Source organism: Prinia subflava, chromosome 8 (genome assembly GCF_021018805.1).
Source record: "Prinia subflava isolate CZ2003 ecotype Zambia chromosome 8, Cam_Psub_1.2, whole genome shotgun sequence".
Lineage (NCBI taxonomy): Eukaryota > Metazoa > Chordata > Aves > Passeriformes > Cisticolidae > Prinia > Prinia subflava.
The window spans coordinates 19,040,403-19,058,927 of NC_086254.1; the positions used below are offsets into that span (position 1 = coordinate 19,040,403).

An 18,525-nucleotide genomic window follows, 5' to 3' on the forward strand; every position below is an offset into this window, starting at 1 on the left:
ACTAAACACCAGCCTGGGGAAAGGGCTGACCTGAGGCACTGCCAGGTGGAGGAGCTGGAGGTTTTCCAGCTGGTGCCTGGAGAGGGGAATCAGCGCTTTCTGACGCACTGATGACAAATGAAATGAGCTGTGAAGAATAAATTGCTGCATTGCCCTGACTCTGTGAGCACACCCGGCTGCTGGGGGCACGGGGAGTGCTGGGGCAGGAGGCCACGGGCATTCCTGGGGCTGTGCCCGTGCTGGCAGCCTGTGGAGCCAGGGGCAAACCCCTTCACGCTGCTTCTGCCAGCAGAACTTGCTGCAGCAGCTGCTTGCTGCAGGGCTAATGGTGCCCATCTCTGCGTACAGGCAGTCAGCCGGGATGGCCGGAACAGAAGAGCTTTGGGGAGCTGAGATAAGCAAAGGTGCTTCGAGCCACAGACTCCTTCCAGCCTGGGGGTTTGGCCACAGGAGGCCAGCTCTGAAGGATGCCAGTCCTGAATGATGCTGGCTCAGAAGGATGCAGGCTGAAAAGGATGCCAGCCCTGAAGGACACTGACCAAGGTTGCAGCACCGATCACTGCAGCTCGGCTGCTCCCTGCTGCCAGGCCCAAGGTGACTGAGCCCCTGGGAAGGAGAAATCAGATGCAGCTGACATTAAATCAGGGACGCAGAGGGAAGAACAAGCAGAGGCTGGATACAGACCCACAGAGACTTATGGTGCTGTCCTGGCCCTGTATCCCATGAGGTCAGCTGCACCCTCTCAAAAAGGGGCAAGTTTTGTTACAGAAATTCTGGTTTGGGGCACCCAAGCAGACAGACAGATCTACCAGGGCTGGTGAGAGGTTGCACCACCCAGTGCTGTGAGCGCCCACTGGGCTAAGTCACAACCTGAATTCTCCAAGCGCAAATCAGGGCAATTTGAGCTGAGCAAAACGGCCTGGGGTCCCTGCGGGAGGGATCCTGCCTAGGGAGCGGGAAGAGAGGCCATCCCAGCCCACAGGGAGCTACAAATAACTCAAATGCCCTCATTACCCAGTTTCTGGTGAACAGGAGTTTGGTTTCCCCGGGGTCCTCGCCACCTGAAAGTGGGCTCTGTGTGCCTGACACTGCGGGGGCCTCTGGTACAAAGTCAGGCAGGAGCAGGACTCTGGTGCCCTGCACGTCCTTGCCCTTCTGCAGCTCCCCGCCACCCGCGGAGCCACCCGTGACCTGCCGAGCATCCTCCCTGCTTAGCGGCGGGGGCGGTCCCCGGGCCAGCACCAACACGCGTGGCAGGATCCCGCGGGGAAGGGACACGCGTGGAGCAGCAGCTGCGAGCGCTGCAGCGCCCTGTACTGGCCGGATCATCCCCCTTTTCCCGGGCAACCCCCGGTTCCCCGAACGTTCCCAGGGCAGCCCCCGCTCCCCCGGGCTGTTCCCGGTTCCTCGGGCATCCCCAGCCCGGCCCGGGGCTCCCTCCAGCGGCGCCCGGCGGGGCAGCACGGGCGGACGCGCGGTCCCGGTGCGCGCCTCGGTACCGAGCCCCGAGCCCCAAAGCCGGCCCGGTCCCGAGTCCTGCCGCAAGCCCCGCGGCTGCCCCGCAGCTCGGACACAAAAGGGCTCCCCAGGAGAGGACGAGGGGATGTCCGGAGCCCCGCAGGGATCCCTGGGCCAGCCCCAGCGGGGTTTAGGCTCATTCTGCGCCTCGGGAAGGTTCGGTCTGGGGTGGGTGGGTGAGATGGGTCGCTCAGGCCACTGTCTGCGGGTGGGGTAGGGCCGGAGCAACCTCACAGACTCCACTGGCCCCTGGAGTCCGCAGTTCTGCTGGCACGGGGTACACCGGGTTCTGGCTCTGGGGCAATGTCCCCCCTCAAAGCCTCCTGTGCCCAGCCAGCTCTTGCCACGAGTGATGCAGCCACCCTGCCCCTTCAGTCTAGCATGCGTGTTTTTAATGGAGACCCATCAAACTGATAAATCAGAGTGGAGAAGCACTGGGCTATGTCCTGGACTCACAGAAACGGATGGTTCTCCCGGCAGGGTTGTGCAGGAGAAGGCAGCAGCATGGGGAGCAAGGAAGGGTTTGGGTGGTTTACAATCCCAGCATCTCATCCTTTCTATGTGCGTGCAGCAAAGCTCCTTCAGCAGCCATGGGAACATGCTACTGGGGCTCAGACCAGCGAGGAAGAGAGGACTGAGCCATGGCTCTCTGTCCCAGGGTCGAGGAAGCCTCCTCTTTTCATATAGAATCTGAAAGTGCCCTGTGAATAGTCCTCTTCTGAACAGAGCCTGTGCTAGAGGGACAGGCCGTAGGTGTCAGAGCAGTACTCCAGGTAGTCAAATGCCTTGATAGGAAACGTCACAGAGCTCCACTTCTTGTACTTCCTCTTCTCTGCTGGTGTCTCCACCACAAAGTTTTTGATGCAGAGGATAGGCAGCTTCACCTGCCGGTACAGCATCTCCATCCCCCAGTCCTGTGTGGGCAGGGAGGGCTCAGTTACCCAGGGCACACACAGCAGCCCCAGGCTGCAGGGCCACGCACACAGGGATGGGGCAGTTCCTTGCTCCCAAGGCATGTCCGGCCTTTGGAGAGAGCCTGTGTCCATGTCCCACAGCACACACATGACATAAGCATGTGCAGCTGTGAGCTGGGGTACAAGGCACAGCCCTTCCTGTCCCTCCAGCTCCGACTGGGCTGCAGACACAGGGGAGTTGTGATGCTCACCTGGCTGCAGGCTTTGCAGGAGATACGGCAGCCGGGCTCCCAGTCCTTGAACGTCCGCTGGAACTGTATTTTCCCAGAGGAAACTCTGTAATATGACCTGGAAGGAAGGAGCCACCAGACAGTAAGGATGACAGTCCAGGGGACACAAACAGGGCAGCACAGGTGCTCCTGTAGTCAAACAGTTCCTGCATTCTCCCTGTACTAAGGTACCTGAGAAAGAGCTGGCAGCAGGCTGGGGCTACCCTTGCCTGTTGGGAAGGATAAGGTAGAGAGGCCTTGTAAATATGATGGTTTCGATTCTGGGAGTATGAGACCAACAGGTGAGATAGAAATGAAGGCAAGCTTTGAGATGTAAAATACCAAGCCATCAGCTAGTGAACAATAGTGTGCCTAGCTGAGGGCAATCTCCCTTGATTAAACAATACCCTCCTGCTTGCCAAAGGTAAAGGGACAATTCTATTGGCTGTATGTAAATGTTATGAGATTGGTATCTTGTATTAGATTGGTTGGTCCAACACAGACTTCAGCTTGGAAAGACATTTATTTTAAGGTAACTAGAACCTCCCTCTCTTTTCCCTCTCTTTTCCCTCTCTCTCCTGGCCTGCTTTAGCTGTGCCTAGCAGCCACAAGCAAGGCCCTCACAATAAACCACGTGCTACCACAGCTGTTTTGCTTATAGAGATACTTTGTCGCGACTCTGCCTTCACCCAGAAGCTCCTACACTTGCCCATCTGCCCGCTCACCCCTGCCCATGTGAGACTCCTACCCGAATTTGGGGTTGACGTTGACGTGGTGCATGCCCTCCACGGTGCGGATGTCGCTGCCGCAGCACACGGCTGTGTTGCAGTTGATGCAGTAGAGGCGAACGGCGCCTGGGTCGTGCAGCTGCCGCCGCTCGCTGATCCTGGTCTCCTTCAGCATCCAGCTGGCCACGGCCACCCGCTGCAGCTCCCGGATCTGTGGGGGACAGGGCTCAGCACAGGGCTGCAGGCAAGGACAGACAGCAGACACGGCAAGACCCATGGCTAGCGAGGGATGCGTCATCCCAGGAGCACAAGGTACACGGCAGGACGGGCACATGCTGCCCCATGCCCTTGACACAACCCCATCCCAGGAGCTGGTGCTTCCCTGAGACAGAGCAGGCAGCCAAATGCAGGGTGCAGAGAGGGGCAAGAGCTGCTTGGCCCTGCCAGTGCCCATGGCAGCAGCCAGTACCCACCTTTTGGCAGTACTCCTGCTCAGGCATGGCTTGCACTGCCTGAATCGCCCTCTTCATGAGCTCCACCAGGTCCTCATTGAGCAGCTCTCGGGTCACCTCTCTGCTATTGGCTTTGGCAAGGACAGAATAGACACTGTCCTTGGCACGGGCACGGCCCCGGGCCTGCAGGGCAAGGTCCAAATGTTGCAGTCAGTAGAACAGGGACACAGCCTAGCCTTCTGTGCTCTCCTGTGAGGACAGAGCCACCTCTACCCTTCCCTGTGCCTTGCCAAGGAGATGTTCTGCCAGGGGCTGGCCTCATCCCCAAGGAGCTGCCTGCAGGGAATGCAAGAGCCCCCATGTCCCACCCCTGTGGCTTTGGGGGATCCTGGTAGGGCCAGAGGGAGCCTGGACAGCACCTGCATCATGGCAATCTCATTGGTCATCAGCCCATAGCGGACCACGATGTTGCACTCGGGGATGTCCAGGCCCTCCTCGGCCACACTGGTGGAGAAGAGCAGGTTGAGGGCTCCCTCACGGAACTGCTTGATCACATCCTGCTGCTCATTCTGGGTAGACAAGGAGGGAGTGATGCTTCAGCAGCGCTGTAGGGCTCTGAGGCCTAGGCAGCACCTGCAGCACCCCCAAAATGTGCAGGGTCTGTCCAGGTCCTGCCCACCCTCCACTCACCTGTGTCATGTGCCTGGTCTGGTTGCTGTAGCCAGCGCCGGTGAGGACGGCAGCCCTGATGTGTTGCCTACGGAGTGTGGCCGTGGTCTGCAGCCAGCTGAGCAGGCTGTGGGCGCTCTGCCTTGTCTTGGTGAAGACAATGCCACGAGAAGTGCCCAGGGGCTGAAAGTGCTCACGCAGGAGCTCCTCCAGCTTGCTCAGCCTGGGGTTTTCATAGCGCTCATCCCTGGCAAGTGCCTGCAGGCTTGCCCTGTTCTCTGCACAAGTGAGCAGCGTGTCAGGGACACTCCCTGCACCCAAAATGCAGCCAGCATCACCTCCCTCCAGGCCCCTCTGTTACCCTCAAACGTGGCAGTAAGGAACTGTTCAGTGGGGTCCCTCTTATCCCTCTCAACACTGTAGAACTGCTGGAGGCACTGGAAGGCGTCGACCATCCTCACGCTGTCGTTGATCAGCAAAGCGTCGTTGTACTTGCGCAGGTGCAGGGCGCACACCCGAGTCTTGCGACAAAACATCTCTGCAGCTGCGGGACCGGGGGACAGCACAGTCACAGCGTGTCCCTGTGACCCTGCCCTGCCACACCCACACTGCCCTGCCACACCCACACTGCCCTGCCCCGCCCTGCCACACCCACACCGCTGCACCCTCACCTCTCCTCTCCAGCTCCACAATGCGCTGCTCGTATATCTGCGTGCCGAAGTCCCGTGGGAGATCTGGCTTCCCCATGAACTGCTGGATCTGCACCATCACCTTCTTCAGCTGCTCACCAAAGGGGTCCTGGGAGCAGGGAGGGGCTCAGGAGCCAGGAATTGTGGCTGCTTGCATGGCAGGACCCAGGCAGTTGCAGGATCCCCCGGCACCAAAGCTCTGGGATTTTTCACACTGGCCTGAGCGAAGCAGATGAAGGGACGCAGCCCCTCACCCAGCAGGGCTTGGGGGTCTCACCTTCCACCCAGTGAGCAGCCCCATGGCTCTGAGCAGCCCTCCCTCACCTGCACTCTCTCCTGGCACAGGTCATACTGCTTCTTGGGTTGGGGGACATGGCTCTGCAGGTGCTGCTCCTCGTCCTGCACTGATGTGATCTTCTCAGAGTCCAGGTTGGCACAGATCTGAGAGGGAAAGACCCTGCTTCCTTCCTGAGCCCAGCTGCGCAGGACAATGCAGCGTGTGGTGCTCGCTGGCAACTGCTGAGCTTGGGCATGACTCCTCTGGGCTGCCCAGCACCCACACACCTGAGCATCAACCCCCATCCCAAAGGACACCCTGCTGAACCCCAGGGCAAGCTGTGCTGAAGCAGGACGGAGGCACAGGACACACCTGCAGGATGTGCTCTACAGCCTCCTTGAAGGATGTTGCCCCCCCAGTGCCAGGGGATGCCGTCAGCCCCAGGACCTGTGGCAGGTCCTGCTCCCCACTGAGCTTGCGCTGAAGGTATCTCAGCATGATCTTGTTGTAGACGCCGTCCTTGTGCGTGTGATGGCACTCGTCTATCACCAGCAGCGAGAAATCTGCCCCGGGCCAGGAAGGGGAGCAGGGTGAGATGGTTGCTCAGCTGGGGGCTCAGCCTCGGCTGTGGGGGCAGCAGTGTGGGTGTTCTGGTGCCCACCTGTTAGCTCCACATGCATGTCCTCCTCCGTGCTGACCAGGGCGTTCTGCAGAATCTGGGCTGTGCAGATGACAACGTCGCTCCTCCTCACCAGGTCGGCGAAGAAGGTTTTGTGGCTGGTGTCCCCACTGATGGACGTCACCCTGAAGGTGTCCTGCAGCGCGTGGAACTCCTTCTGAGTGTGCTGGTCCACCAGGTGCACCTGCGCCCACAGGACCACGCTCAGCACCGGCTGGGACCAGCACCCGCGGCCGCCGCGGTCCCGGGGCAGGGCAGCACCTTGTTGACAAGCACGGCCACCTTTCCGCCCCGCCGGCTCTCCAGGTGCCGCCGGCAGACGTAGACGGCCACGCGGGTCTTCCCGGCGCCCGTGGGCAGCCACACGATGCTGTTGCGGCCGCACAGCGCCGGGGCCGCCGCCTCCCGCTGGTACCCCCGGAGCTCCATTCGCCGCCGCTCCGCGTCCCGCAGCCGCCGCAGCCGGGACCGGCTGGAAACGAAACCGGAGGCGGCGGGGGTGCGGCACGGGGAGGGCCCAGCAAGGGGGAACCGCGCCGGCCGCGCTAGGGCTAACTGAGCCGAGCCGAGCCGAGCCGGGCGGAGCAGCCCGCCCGGGGATCCCCCGGGAGCCCCGGCTGAGAACTGGAATCGAAACTAAAACCGAGTGGAGCTCCCACAGAAACCCCCGCACCAAGACGGCCCCTGCGCCCCGGCATGTCTGGGACTCCACCCTGTACCCCAACCAACCCCTGCACCCCAATTCTGCCCCATCCACGGGGATCTTCACACTCCCCATCCCGAGCTGTTCCTGTTCCCCTCCCCAACACCCTCCAGAACACCCCAGTTTGTCCCCCTGCCTAGCACGCTGGGGTGAGCCCCAAGAATGGAGCTGGAGCTGCACAAGGACATTTATTTAAAAAAAACAAACCAAAACAAACAAACCAATGCAAACACCAGTCAAGTGGAATGGGAGAGTGGGGGGCAGAGAAAGGGGTGGGGGGCACAGGGATGGGGGAGCCGAGCAGAGGTGGCTGCCAGCCAGTGCAGAGTAGGGAGCAGAGGCCAGCACAGCAGTGGGCAGCCGTCCTCCCTGGCACTCAGAGGGGCAGGACTGGGGCTGGCAGCCCCCCACCCCTCAGCTGGCAGCAGGAACAGGCAGGGAGGATGTACAGGCAGGGAAGGCAGACCTGCCCAGGGGGGAGGGAAGAGCTGGCAGAGGCAGCAGGAGCTGGGTGTGCAGGGCAGAGCCCCCTGCCCAGCAGGACCCCAGCCCAGGAGCAGCACCGCTGCGGGCAGCGCAGGGCTGACCCCGCCGTACATTCAGTGTGAGGGGCAGGGGCTGCCTGTGTGTGGACGGAGCAGAAACCAAAGCACTTGTGTGCCCCTGCCCTGTCACAGGGAGTCAGGGCAGAAGGCACGATCCCACATAGGGGGATGCACAGGGGTCAGGGGACTCCCCCTCCCCAGAGGCAGGAGCTCAGTGCTGTCCCTGCCCCGGGCAGACCGTGATGAGGCAGCTCCAGCCTCACCCCCATTCCCTAGGGGAGACAGCCAGAGCACCTCAGGGATAAAAGCACCAGCCCCCCAGCCCCTGCAGCTCGCCAAGAAGGAAAGCCCAGCTCCCCAGGCTGCTCAGCAGCACCAATCCCTCCAGCAGCTCCTACCAAAAGAGAGAGTGGGGCTGGCTCCCACAGGAGCCCTGTCCCTCCCACAGGAGGGCCACAGCAGGTCTAGGCCAGCCCCCATTATTTATCGATGAGCCCCCCCTCCTTGAGCTTGAAGTAGAAGAACTTCTCGAGGGTGTTGGCACACTTGCAGTAGTCGCTGTCGGGCGGGTTGTACTCGCGGCAGTTGGTGATGATGCGCTGCAGGTCGGCGATGAACAGCTTCTTGGTGACATAGTAGCGGTTCTTCAGGCGCTCTGTCATCGTCTTCAGGTCTGCAGGTGGGGAAGGGTCAGCGCCCTGCCCCAGGGCTCTGCATCCCCCAGCCACTGTGCTGGGCACTGACCATGGGTCACAACTCATCCCGCTCTCACTCTGGACTATCCCAAGGCTCCCACATACCCAAAAATGAGTCCCCGGCACAAATCCCACAACTAACGTGGGGTCCTCAGCCCCTTCTCCTGCAATCCTGTCCTGGGGGCTGGACACAGCAACCTACCAATGGGGAAGCGGATGATTTCATAGTAGTCTGGTGCCTCTGACTTCTTCACCGGCTCCATGAAGGGCCACGCACTGGGGTGGGTCTGGGGAGAAGTGGGGGGCAGTTGGAGCAATGAACACACAACCCTTGTTTGATCCCTCACCCAGGGGTCCTGCTCGCCCCACTCCTGGGTCACCCCAGCAGTCCTCAAGGGTAAAGCCCTGTACAGCCCATCCCAAGGGAGGCAGCTCTGAGGAGGCAGACAGGCACCCCACAGGGAGGGTCTTTTCCTGCCCACACCTTGATCTGGGCCAGGAGGTTCTTCAGCATGTTGTAGAGCTGGTCTGGGTCCTTCAGCTCCTTCCTGCACGACAAAGCCATTGCCCATCAGCCTCTCTCCATTCCAGAGCCAGGAAAATGCCAAGACTGAGGCAGAGCCTGAGCTGAGCCCCTAGCCCTGCTGCTGCACTCACCCCTTCTCCTTCCCCAGTGGTTTCCATCCTGTTTCTCCTGGAAGACAAGTGTCAGTGTCACCACATCTGCACTGCAGAGGGAGGACAGAGCCCTCGTGCCAGACCCCTGCCAGGACTCACGGATGCCAGGGACGCTCTCGATGGGGATCTGCCTCACACCCTCCTTGAAGCAGGTCAGGCCCGGGTAAACTTTGCGGATCTGTGCCTGTTTCCTCTCAATCAGCTTCTTGATGATCTGCAGGGAATGGGGGTTGGAAGGCAGCAGATGAGTGGGGGCTGCAGGATGCTCCAGGGAGCCACACTGTGATGTGGGACCCCACAAACACACCGTGCAGGGCCAGAGACAACCCCTGCCCGTGTCAATGCCACCAGTGCCACCTTGCTGCCCTGCAAGTCTGCTCTGAGGGCCAGCACAGCCCCACACCTCTCCCCTGCCTTTGAGGGGTGGCTGGCAGCACTCACCTACCCTCCTGCCCACTCTGGGCCATACCTCTTTCTGCTTCTTGATGATGTGTGAAAGCTCAGTGTAGGGGATGCGGGGGTTCAGCTCACACTCCATCAGGGTCGCCCCCTCATAGTCCTTGATGTATCCCAGGTAGCGGCTCTTGGGGACCTTGATGTCCTTGGAAAAGCCCTAGGAGAGAAGGGCAGGTGGGAAGGGGCAGGTGTGCAGCAGAGCTGGGGGATGCTCCCAGGGAAAGGAGCCCACCTGCTTTTTGAAGTAGCCGATGGCGTACTCGTCTGCATAGGTGAGGAAGTAGAGGATGTTGTGCTTGATGTGGTACTCCTTCAGGTGGTTCATCAGGTGCGTCCCATAGCCCTTGGGGAAGTACCGTGAGACAGGGACCCCCAGGCAGCCCCAGCTGGGATAAACAACCCCTCCCACCCATGGAAATGGCAGCTGGAAGAGGTCACAGGGCAACAACCACTGCTTGGGCTGGCCAGTGCTAAGCAGGTCTGGCTGCCCGATGGGCTGGGGGCAGCCCCACGCAAGAGAGACCATCCTGCCCACACCAGGCTTTGAGGGGCACACATGTGAACCCACCTCCCTTCTCCCTGCTCTTACCTTTACTTGCTCATTGGAGGTGACAGCACAGAAGACAATCTCCGTGAAGCCTTGAGTAGGGAACATGCGGAAGCAGATGCCCCCAATCACTCGTCCGTCCTTGATCAGTGCCAGGGTCTTGTGCTTCCTGCAGGCAGCACGGCCGGGGGTGAGGGGAGCCCCCGACAGCGGCCCCCCCGCGCCCCCCGGCCACGCACGGGTCAAAGACGAGGCGAGTGATGTACTCCTTGGGCATGCGGGGCAGCTGGTGCGAGAAGACGTTCTGCAGCCCCACCAGCCACATCAGGATCTTCTTGTTGGATTTCTGCGAGAGCGAGTTGCCGATCACGTGGAACTCGATGATGCCGCGCCGCTCCTCCAGCCGCGCCGTCTCGTCCCGCGCCGCGTTGGCCGACAGCAGACTGGTCTGGGGGCATGGGGGGGGTCACTGGCCCTGCACACCCTCTGTTGGGGGAGCCCCACTCCACCCTGGCACACTGGGGAGCAGCTCTGTGGGCTTTGGAAAGGACCAGAGGCACCCCGGTACCCGCAGCCCATACCTCGGGGCCCAGCATGGCAGCAGGGTCCGTGATGGTCAGCATGACCTCGTTCACCAGCTCCATGGGGATGTCTCCCATGACACGGATCCGCTTGGCATCCTCCAGTGTCAGGCTCTCAGGCAGCTTCCGCTTCTCTCCTGGGATGGCAGCAAAGCAGCACATCAGCGCTGGGAGGGACCACAGACAGTGCCAGCTTTCTGGTGTGGGCTCATGTGACCTTACCTGGCAGGGGCTCTGGGGTGCTGGCATCCAGGCTGGCAGCTGAGCTGCTGCTGCTGAGCTTCTTGCTGAAGAGAGGAGTGGTGGGGACGGTGACGGTGCTGACTGCAGCTGCAACAGACCCATGGTGCCCATGACTGCTGGAAATGCCTCGTCACAGCAGCCACAGCAGCCCAGCCACTGCCAGCGCCACTGCTCAGCCACACCTTGACCCTTTATGCTACAGGGATATGCTACACCCCAAACAGGGAGAGCTGCTTCCTGAAATACCTGGGCGAGACACCAGCTGGGCACCCTCTGCAGCTGGCACTGTGAAATCTGCCTCCCAGATTGGAGAGTTCTCACCGTAGATCTCCTCCTCCAGCATGGAGAGGAACCTGGAAGGGACTGGCACATCAGCATGCAAGCGTCCCTAAGGAAGATCCCCTCAGTGCTCCAGCAGCTATCTCCACATTGGGCACCTACTTGGGGAAGTGGGTGAGGATCAGTGTCCGCTTCTCCGGCACCAGCTTGTCCTTCTCCACCCGGAACTTCTCCAGCAGCTGCCGGCGGGTCACCGTGAAGATGGACTTGAGGAGGCTGCGCCCGAAGACGTGGGTGGTCTCATAGCGGGGCAGGCTGTCACAGCTCTGAGGCACATGGCAGTAACACAGCCACCTGGGGGACAGGAAGGGGCTCTGCTGACAGGGCTGGAACCAGAGACCCCAGAGAGCAACCACATCCCTCCTGGGACAATGCTGCTGGGAGCAGGGGCAAGAAGAGCAGGTGGACAAAGGGCACAGCTGACAATTAGAAGTGTTGGCCCCACTGGGTGCCTGCTCTCCTAGTGGACTGACAGCCTGGGAGAGCTGGGGAAAGTCCCAGGAGTTAGACCCTAGGGTGGTTGGCTCAGTGGTCCCCGGCCCTCACCTGGTGTAGTTGACCTTGTAGGTGGCCACATCGTCATTCTGGGAGCGCTGACGGAACTGGGACGGTGTCTCCAGCTTCCAGTAGTTGAGGCACAGCAGGAACATCTTGGAGAGCTCATACATGGTCTGGCGCTCCTTGGGTGGCAAGTGGCTGAACTTGTACTGCACAAAATTCAGGACGCCCTGGGGAGAGGATGGGACAGTGGGAGGGTGCCAGGGGCTGCTCTGGGTTCTTCCATGCTGCCTCCCAGAGACTGAGGGGTCCGTGCAAGAGCAGAACACAGGACAAGTCATCGGGGCAGTGCACGAGCCTGACAGCAGCCTCACCTGCTCAATGTTTGGTTTCTCAAAGGGGGGGCTCCCCAGCGACCCCTCGACCACAGGCTGGCTCATCTGCAGGATGCACTTCCGCAGCAGCTACAAAGACACCATCAGACACGGTCAAAAGAGTCCCAGGAACCGCATGCTCCAGGAATGGTGGAGGTGGCTGAACGCTGCCATGGGGCTGCTCCAAGTTCTACAGCCAGGAAGGCACTGGTGTTGCCCTTGGAGCACAGCCATTCATCCCCTAGAAACTGTCCCGCCAGGGAATTAAAGGAGGAGAGCAGGAGAGCAGACACTCCAGAAGAGAGTCAGCGTTCCATATCTGTGGGTTCACAGCCCCAGCTTCAGCACCAGCTCCAACAGAACACAAACAGTAGGACAGCAGCTCCCACTCCCCCACTGGGACCAGAGACTCTGCACAGGACCCCCATGAGTGAGGCAGTGATACATGCACAGCCCCAGACGCACCTTGAACAGGTAGAAATACACCTGCTTGGTGTCCGTGTCCTCCTCCTTGTGCACTGACATGAAGAGGTTCTCCACATCCACCACCATGCCCAGCAGTCGGTTGATCTCCTCCTCTGAGACATTCTCCAGGTGGGACACGTGGTCGGCTGTGCCGGGGAGAAAGCCACGGTGAGCCCCAGGGATGGAGCAGCACCGAGGGATGGAGCAGCACCGAGGGATGGAGCAGCACTGCCCGCCCTGGCCAGGAGCTCCCGCGGGAGTTACCCAGGGCGTGGCCACAGCTCCGGCACGGCTCGCTCAGGTTGGTCACCGGCTGCTGCAGGTCCATGCGAGGGGCCGTGGGGGGGTTGGGATTCTTCCAGCCATTGCATTTGCAGGCGTCGTTGGCCTGGGATGAGGGACAGGAGTGGTTCTTGCAGTAGCCCATGCAATGCCAACGCACTGAGGCTGTCACCTTCTTTGGTCAAAGGATTTCCCTGGCTCCCACCTACCCTTTTCCCCCAGCCCAGCTTTTCTCAGCCCTCATCCTGCATCACCCACCATCCCCCCCCTCTCCTGTGCACCCCCAGGACTCTGCAGCCCCTGACCAGTGACATCCCTGCACCTCCCCTGCATAACTGAGCACTCTCTTCCTGCACTCAGCCCAGACTCCCCATCCTGCACCCCGTGTACATCCCAGTACCCAATCCCACATCCTTTGTCCACGTATTCCTTGCACTCATCCTCCTGCATCCTCTGAATTCCCCTCCTACACCCACAAACGCCCTTGCAACTCCCTCCTGCATCCCCCACTCAGGTCAGCACCCTCGCCCTTCATCCCCCACCCATGCACAGCACCGAACCCCCACTCCCGTATCCCCTGCACCCCCTCCTGCACCCCCCACCCATGCCCGTACTCGCATCTCCCGTTCGTGCCCAGCCTCGCAGCCCATCTCCCGCCCTCCCTGCGCTCCCGCTGCCGCTGTCCCCACCTTGCAAGCCGAGAAGACCCCCAGCTTCTCCAGCTTCTTCCCGCGGGGGAACCCCCGCACCTGCGCCTTGCGCTGGCTCGCCCGCTGCTGCTGGCTCAGCCCGGGCCGTGCCGGGTCGCTGGATCCCGCTCCTCCAGCCGTCACCCCGCTCGCCCCGGCCGCCGCCGCCGTTCCCGTGCCCGGGCCCGGCGGGGGCCGCCCGGGCTGCGCGGCCTCCGGCTCCGCCATGCCGGGCCCGGCGTGCGCCCCGCGCTCACTGCGCCTGCGCGCCGGGAACGCCGGGAGCTGTAGTCCCCGGTGGTGGCGGCGGTGGCGGGGGTGCGGCCGGTGCTCCCGGGACGGCGCTCCCGGGACCGGTTCACCTCACCCGCAATCTCGAGCAGGAGCTCTTCTCCCGTTCGGGACAGCGGGTGACGTGAACCGTCCACAAAGCATCGAGGTCCGGTCATGACGACCCACCCCGACAGCCCCTCACGGGGCGATGCCGAGCCGTCGGTGCCCGGAGGAGCCCTCCCACCTCTCCGGTAACCTGTACCGCTGCCGGGCCGGCGGCGCCCAGCGCGCTCCGTACTCCGCGGACTGCCGCAAATATGGAGCGTGGCCACGCCCTCCTCTCCAAATGCGGAGTGTGACCCGCCCTCCGCCTTCTCTCGGCCGGCACCGAGCGCGGCCGGCGGCCGGCACGGAGCCAATGCACCGGCTCCGCCCGCACGGTCAGTGAGGACGGGCCGCGCCCGCTCTCGCCGTGCGGGGCGCGGCTTAGCGTCCGGCTGGTGCTCGGAGCTGCGGGCAGCGCCTGGAAGGTGCTAGCACTGGCGGGGGCGGCACGGCACGGGGACGCGGACACCGCACAGGAATGTTCCAGCACCGTCCCGAAGACGGGAGCCAATTGTCCGAAGGTTACCCAGGGGGATGCTCAGGACCTCCCGGCGGTTCTCAGTGCTGCACATGAGCTGGAGCCCCTCGCCCAACCTCCTGTGCCAGGGCAGAGCTGGGGAGATGTGCCAGGGACATGCCCGGTGCCAGCACAACCCCGTTCCCCACCCTGTCGTCGTGCTGCGTGGGCACAGGCAGGTGCATTGCAAAACACAGGGCTGGGCAAGACCAGAAATACCAAAACCACACAAATAAAAGTTAGGAATATTTATTACATATCAAAAAAAGTGCATGTTTTGGGCAGACACCCCCCACCCCGGGCCGTCCTGCAGTCCCAGCACGGCCCCGCTCTGCGGCCAGCAGCTGCCCCCGTAGCCAGGCTCAGCCTGGTCCCCGTTGCTCCTCTTCACGCCTTGGCCCGCTCGGCTCCCTCCTCAGCGCTGCCAGCTGCCTGTGCCACCGCTGGCCCCATCTGGATGGGCACGTTCCTCTCGGGAGCGGCCGGCAGTGCCAGCTTGGGCGCCTCGATGCGCAGCTGCCCATCCTTGGACAGGGAGCAGGTCAGCGCCTCGGCATCCACCTCCTCGGGCACGTCCCACTCCCGCTTCAGCACCTCGTACTTGTAGGAGAAGGAGCCCTTCTCGTCTGTGCTCTGCGTCTCCTTCTGCCCCACCAGCACCACCTTCCTGCCCACCACCTTCACCGACAGCTGCTCGGGCGCAAAGTCCTTCACGTCCTGGCAGACAGAGAAGCCGTCCCCAGAGCCCTGGGTCAGGGCTGCGCTGGCGCTCGATGCACGGTCTGCGGTGATGCCGAGGCGCCCGGGGCTGGTCCCAGTGGTCAGGTACTGCTCCACGCTGCTCATGAACTCCCGAGCCCTCTCCATCTCCAGCCGCATCTCCCGCTCCAGCTCGGCGAAGAGGGTGCCTGGATGTGGCCAGAGGGTGCGGACAGGTCCCACCCACGGGAACAGCGAGCTGGACATGGGAGGCATGAAGTGCAGCCGGCAAAACATCTCTGCTCCCAACGAGTGCTCCTGGTTGTGCTGCAGCTCTGCTCGGTGCAGTGGCCGGAGCGGTGCTGGGCTGGGGCAGGAGAGCAGCGGATTTTATTCTCCCCTGCCCAGGGGTGTGTCCCTTCCAGAACGCTCTCTCCCCACGCACCCTCCTGGAGCCATCGCCTATTTTTGAGAGGCTGATTATCCACCAGCCAAAATAGCAGCGCCTGTTTCTGGGGACAAGTCACATGCCACAAATAGGGAGCCGCGGTCAGTGCTGGGAGCTCAGGTTTCTGCAGAGCCATCGTGATGCAGCAGGGCCTGTGGGGCCATGGCCGGGGGGCTAGAGCCCTTCCCTGGCCCCGGGGCCTCGGTGGAGCCGGGCTCTACTGTGCCAGGAGCTCATCACTTCTGCCAATACAGGGGGAACTAGTCCCACCCCTAAAGTACATGTCCCACTTCATCTGCTGCCACGCACTCCCTGCACTTTCTGGGACCCCCCTCCCTGTTGGCCACCCCCATCCTGTTGTTTTGTGGAAGGATGTACATTTCAGCTACCCTTAATCAATCCTTAATCAATCCTTAAATTCCTTTGTATCACTGTCCTGACCCCTCAGCACCCCACTGTGCACCCCACCTGGGCATGGACCTAAGGGATGACTTCTGGTCTCGCCTGAGGGGACCTCTCTGGGCACAGAGAGGGGGAAAAGCACCACAGCCGAACCTGGGGGGAGGCAGGGCAGAGACGAGCCCACACTCACTCCATGCTTGGGAAACGCAAAGGGCACAGATTTTTGGCAAGGGCGGCTCAGGCATCCCGCTCGGAGGCTGAGGTGATGCTGCTAATTATAAGCCAGGAGAGCAGAGCTGTGAGAGTCAGGGCGAAGGTATGCCGGGCACGACGTCAGCGCTGCCTCTCCTCACGGATGAGTAAGAAGAATGAGCTGGAACGGGCTGGAAAGAGCTGAGCTCTTCTCCCGAGGGTGACGTAATGTGCGGGACAAGGCCACGCCTCCCGGGAACGGGTATAAAAGCCTCCGGCGGCAGCGGCGGGGCAGAACGCTTCCAGCCCACTGGAAACGGGACAGAAGCAGCAGCAGCAGCAGCAGCAGCAGCAGCGATGCTTTGCCGAATGCACCTCGCACCATTCGCCTCCAGCTCCCTGGCCAGCCGGCTGGGCACAGTGAGGACCCTCTGGCCACACGCGGAGACCATCTTCACCGAGCTGCAGCAGGAGATGGAGAAAGCTCGGGAGTTCATGAGCAGCTTCGAGCAGCTCCTGAGCAACCACGGAGCCATCGCCGCGGAGCGCGCCCCGAGCACCAGCACCACCCTGACCCAGGGCTCTGGGGACGGCTTCTCTGTCTGCCAGGACGTCAAGAACTTCACTCCCGAGCAGCTGTCGGTGAAGGTGGTGGGCAGGAAGGTGGTGCTGGTGGGGCAGAAGGAGACGCAGAACGTCGATGAGAAGGGCTCCTTCTCCTACAAGTACGAGGTGCTGAAGCGGGAGTGGGACGTGCCCGAGGAGGTGGACGCCGAGGCACTGACCTGCTCCCTGTCCAAGGATGGGCAGCTGCGCATCGAGGCGCCCAAGCTGGCACTGCCGGCCGCTCCCGAGAGGAACGTGCCCATCCAGGTCAGCCCTGCTGCCCCACAGACCAGACCAGCTTCTGAGGAGGGAGCCACCAACAAAGCCCAGGTGTAACAGGATGGGACCCGATGGCCACGGCAGGACCGGAGCAGACGGGAGCAAGTCTCGGGTTTAAGCCCTGACAAGCTTCATCAGCAATGATGTCATTTTTTTTTCACTATACTGGAATGTTTTTGTATCCAATAAAAATAGTTTTGCATTGAATCTTTTTGTGTTCTCTGGGTGTTGATTGATGGGGATGCTGTGCCCAACTCTTGGTGCCAGAGTAGGATCTACAGAGAGGGAAGGATCTCTCTTGCTTCTCGGGGAAGCACAAAAATGGGGCCAGGCAGCAGACCCAGAGGGTTCTGTGAGGGAGGGGAGGGGATCTGGGAGCACGGTGCTGCTAAGGGATGGAGACAGGCAGGAAGAGCAGTCCCACTCACCTGTACAGGAGCAGCAGGGGTGCCCTCACCCTCCCTCACACTGCTGTCAGGATCATCTCCAGCCCCACAGCCTCAGCCAGTACCCATCCCCACAAAACAGGGAGGGAACTGCATTGGGCTGCCTGGCTGATTGTGGTGTGAGATTGTTATACTCACACTTTCCCCTTCCCAGCTTGGCAAGGGGCTGCTGGAGTCCACCCTGCATTCCCAGCAGCAGGGAGGGAAAAGCCCAACCCCGGGCGCGGTGCGTAACCACCACAAACACCGCGCTCAGGCCCGGGCAGGCAGCAGGTGTGTGGGCAGGCAGCAGGTATGCAGGCAGCAACGCCTGTTTGTGCTAAAGCTGCCCTGAGATCAGACAGCCCAGTGCCCAGACACATCAGCAACAGGTCCCCAGCCTTGATACTGAGCCCCTGAGCACCTGCTGTGGCAAGCAGCAAGACCCTCCTTAGGGCATCACAGATGCCTTCACAGAAAGCCCAGATCTGGGAAGAGACCAGGCACCTAGGGAGAGGAGCCAGCAGATGGCAACAGCACTGCACAGAGTGCCCACTAGAGTATTCTGAGTGGGATCAGGGAAGCTCTTCTCCAAACTGGCTGCCTGGGCAAACCACCAGCATCAGTCAACCCCACACTGTAAGCACTGGGTGGTGCCACAGAGATTCTGAGCACCACCAGCAGCTACGCAGCCCAGGCACAAACAGCACCACACAAATGAGGCGTAGTGGGGGCCATTGAAGCCCACACCCCAAAGGCAGCCCAGGTTCAAGCATGATCCCAAGCACTCCATCACCAAATCACTCCAGCCCCTTGCTGCTTCCAGGATTTTAAGGCAACGCAGCATGAGGAAGAGGCACTGAGAATTTGGATAGAAGATGAAGGGCACACACACCAAGGCTGTTCATACAACTCTATTCACAGCTGTGACTGAGCCTCTCACAGCCCCTCACCTGAGGAGGCCAAGGGGTTCCAAGTGCAGCACATCTCCATCCACAGCCTCTCCTGAGCACGGACAGTGCTGCCAGCAGCACACACGGTAGGGATGGAGCTGCAAGGGGCTGCTCCTCCTTCCATATTGACTCCAGGTGTCCCAGGGTGCTGGGGTCTCATAGTCCATGCAGCAGTGACAGGAGAGCAGCATCTTCCAAGGCCACCGTGCTCCAGGGACAGAGGCATTGTGTTCAGGAATTCTGGAGCACCATCCCAAGCCTGTCCCACTGCAGAGCAGAGCTCCTCCACACACTTTTCCCTCACCTCCTCCCAACTTGCATTGTAGAGTTTCCCCT

At 61.5% G+C, this 18,525-nt stretch overlaps 4 protein-coding genes across 4 annotated transcripts; 1 reads left to right on the forward strand and 3 right to left on the reverse strand.

Annotated features, from left to right (window-relative positions):
• Nucleotides 1-1,876: 1,876 nt before the first annotated feature.
• On the reverse strand, nt 1,877-6,936 carry DHX58 (DExH-box helicase 58). The gene is made up of 12 exons (XM_063403858.1): nt 6,457-6,936; nt 6,178-6,379; nt 5,889-6,079; nt 5,564-5,680; nt 5,222-5,348; nt 4,912-5,094; nt 4,572-4,828; nt 4,301-4,450; nt 3,903-4,064; nt 3,450-3,640; nt 2,684-2,780; nt 1,877-2,432 (listed from the first exon to the last, which is right to left on the reverse strand). The coding sequence occupies exons 1-12, from the start codon at nt 6,622-6,624 to the stop codon at nt 2,253-2,255; spliced, it is 2,025 nt and encodes a 674-aa protein (XP_063259928.1). The 5' UTR covers nt 6,625-6,936; the 3' UTR covers nt 1,877-2,252.
• A 137-nt stretch (nt 6,937-7,073) lies between these two features.
• Nucleotides 7,074-13,767, reverse strand: KAT2A (lysine acetyltransferase 2A). Its single transcript, XM_063403840.1, has 18 exons — nt 13,291-13,767; nt 12,584-12,707; nt 12,320-12,465; nt 11,855-11,944; nt 11,529-11,710; nt 11,085-11,276; nt 10,890-10,996; nt 10,623-10,730; nt 10,401-10,537; nt 10,059-10,267; nt 9,862-9,988; nt 9,505-9,615; nt 9,286-9,429; nt 8,916-9,030; nt 8,796-8,832; nt 8,623-8,686; nt 8,341-8,425; nt 7,074-8,116 (listed from the first exon to the last, which is right to left on the reverse strand). Exons 1-18 carry the CDS (start codon nt 13,516-13,518, stop codon nt 7,923-7,925), a joined length of 2,400 nt encoding a protein of 799 aa, XP_063259910.1. The 5' UTR covers nt 13,519-13,767; the 3' UTR covers nt 7,074-7,922.
• Nucleotides 13,768-14,021: 254 nt separating this feature from the next.
• LOC134553791 (heat shock protein 30C-like) lies at nt 14,022-16,152 on the reverse strand. Its single transcript, XM_063403874.1, has one exon. The coding sequence runs from the start codon at nt 15,179-15,181 to the stop codon at nt 14,573-14,575; it is 609 nt and encodes a 202-aa protein (XP_063259944.1). The 5' UTR covers nt 15,182-16,152; the 3' UTR covers nt 14,022-14,572.
• Nucleotides 16,153-16,213: 61 nt separating this feature from the next.
• On the forward strand, nt 16,214-17,018 carry LOC134553788 (heat shock protein 30C-like). Its single transcript, XM_063403871.1, has one exon. It carries the CDS (start codon nt 16,284-16,286, stop codon nt 16,866-16,868), a length of 585 nt encoding a protein of 194 aa, XP_063259941.1. The 5' UTR covers nt 16,214-16,283; the 3' UTR covers nt 16,869-17,018.
• Nucleotides 17,019-18,525: the final 1,507 nt, after the last annotated feature.

Coding starts and splice junctions, on each gene's coding strand:
- DHX58 (XM_063403858.1), bottom strand. CDS start 6,624: ATGGAGCTCCGGGGGTACCAGCGGGAGGCGGCGGCCCCGGCGCTGTGC. Junction 4,451..4,571: donor AGACCAGGCACATGACACAG/GTGAGTGGAGGG, acceptor TTGTCTACCCAG/AATGAGCAGCAGGATGTGAT. Junction 3,641..3,902: donor AGCAGGAGTACTGCCAAAAG/GTGGGTACTGGC, acceptor TGTCCCCCACAG/ATCCGGGAGCTGCAGCGGGT.
- KAT2A (XM_063403840.1), bottom strand. CDS start 13,518: ATGGCGGAGCCGGAGGCCGCGCAGCCCGGGCGGCCCCCGCCGGGCCCG. Junction 9,430..9,504: donor TCGGCTACTTCAAAAAGCAG/GTGGGCTCCTTT, acceptor CTTCTCTCCTAG/GGCTTTTCCAAGGACATCAA. Junction 9,031..9,285: donor TCATCAAGAAGCAGAAAGAG/GTATGGCCCAGA, acceptor CATTCCCTGCAG/ATCATCAAGAAGCTGATTGA.
- LOC134553791 (XM_063403874.1), bottom strand. CDS start 15,181: ATGTTTTGCCGGCTGCACTTCATGCCTCCCATGTCCAGCTCGCTGTTC.
- LOC134553788 (XM_063403871.1), top strand. CDS start 16,284: ATGCTTTGCCGAATGCACCTCGCACCATTCGCCTCCAGCTCCCTGGCC.